The sequence below is a fragment of the Camelina sativa genome, chromosome 12, assembly GCF_000633955.1.
Source record: "Camelina sativa cultivar DH55 chromosome 12, Cs, whole genome shotgun sequence".
Taxonomy (NCBI): domain Eukaryota; kingdom Viridiplantae; phylum Streptophyta; class Magnoliopsida; order Brassicales; family Brassicaceae; genus Camelina; species Camelina sativa.
The window spans coordinates 20,993,859-20,994,568 of record NC_025696.1 but is presented as its reverse complement, the minus strand read 5'-3'; the positions used below and the strand labels follow the sequence as shown (position 1 = coordinate 20,994,568).

General features: G+C 48.0%; 1 protein-coding gene across 1 annotated transcript in view; it reads right to left on the bottom strand.

Moving 5' to 3' along the window:
- LOC104733714 overlaps positions 1 to 371 on the bottom strand; it is a 2,439-nt gene extending 2,068 nt beyond the window's left edge. Inside the window, exon 1 of the mRNA XM_019233626.1 lies at positions 261 to 371. Within this exon, the coding sequence (XP_019089171.1) occupies positions 261 to 371 (111 nt within the window). The remainder of the gene's footprint in view (positions 1 to 260) is intronic.

The window sequence follows — 710 nt, the reverse complement described above, 5'->3', positions numbered from 1 at the left end:
CTTTTGTTTGGACGAGCTAAGCTTTTGTACTTGCTGCACGAATTCTCCTGCTTTTCTCCGATCTCCTTTTCTACAGGTCGTACGCCCGTATTTATAGGGAATCGTGTCGGTTCGTCTAGGAAAAATACCATAATACCCTTCTCTCTCGAAAGGGATATTTATGGGCTTTTTCCTGGGCCGGACCCTTTTGTTGGGGTTGGATCTACCCCTAACAATAGTCCCCCCCCTCGCCTCTAGTTTGTAGTCTTTAGGCGAAGGACTGCGCGTGGGATGATACAGAGTAGCGCGTGAAGGTGCAGTTTCCAACGTTGAGGGTCGAATCGTTGCGTTCGGTGCTTGAAGCGCGTGAAATCCGGAAGTTGGATCGTCATTGAGCGCATGCTGCAATGATGACGTTTCTGGATTCTTCTTTCCCCCCCTATAAATATCGCTTCCTCTCTAATCTTGTTATCTTCTTCTCGTGTTTTTGGTGCTCCCGTCGTTCAGGTATTTTTCCTTTCTTCTATCTCGTCGTTATATTGTTTTTAGTGTGTCGTCGCTTTTTTTATTATGAATTCTCCTCGATCCGCGTCATCCAATCCCTCTGCCGGAAGTCACCTTCGACGAGCGACGACTTCTGAATCTAGCGGCTCTACCAGATCTGTTCGCCGTCGAACTCGTTCTCTAAGATCCTCTGACTCGTCTTCGACGGATTCGGATGCGGCTCGATT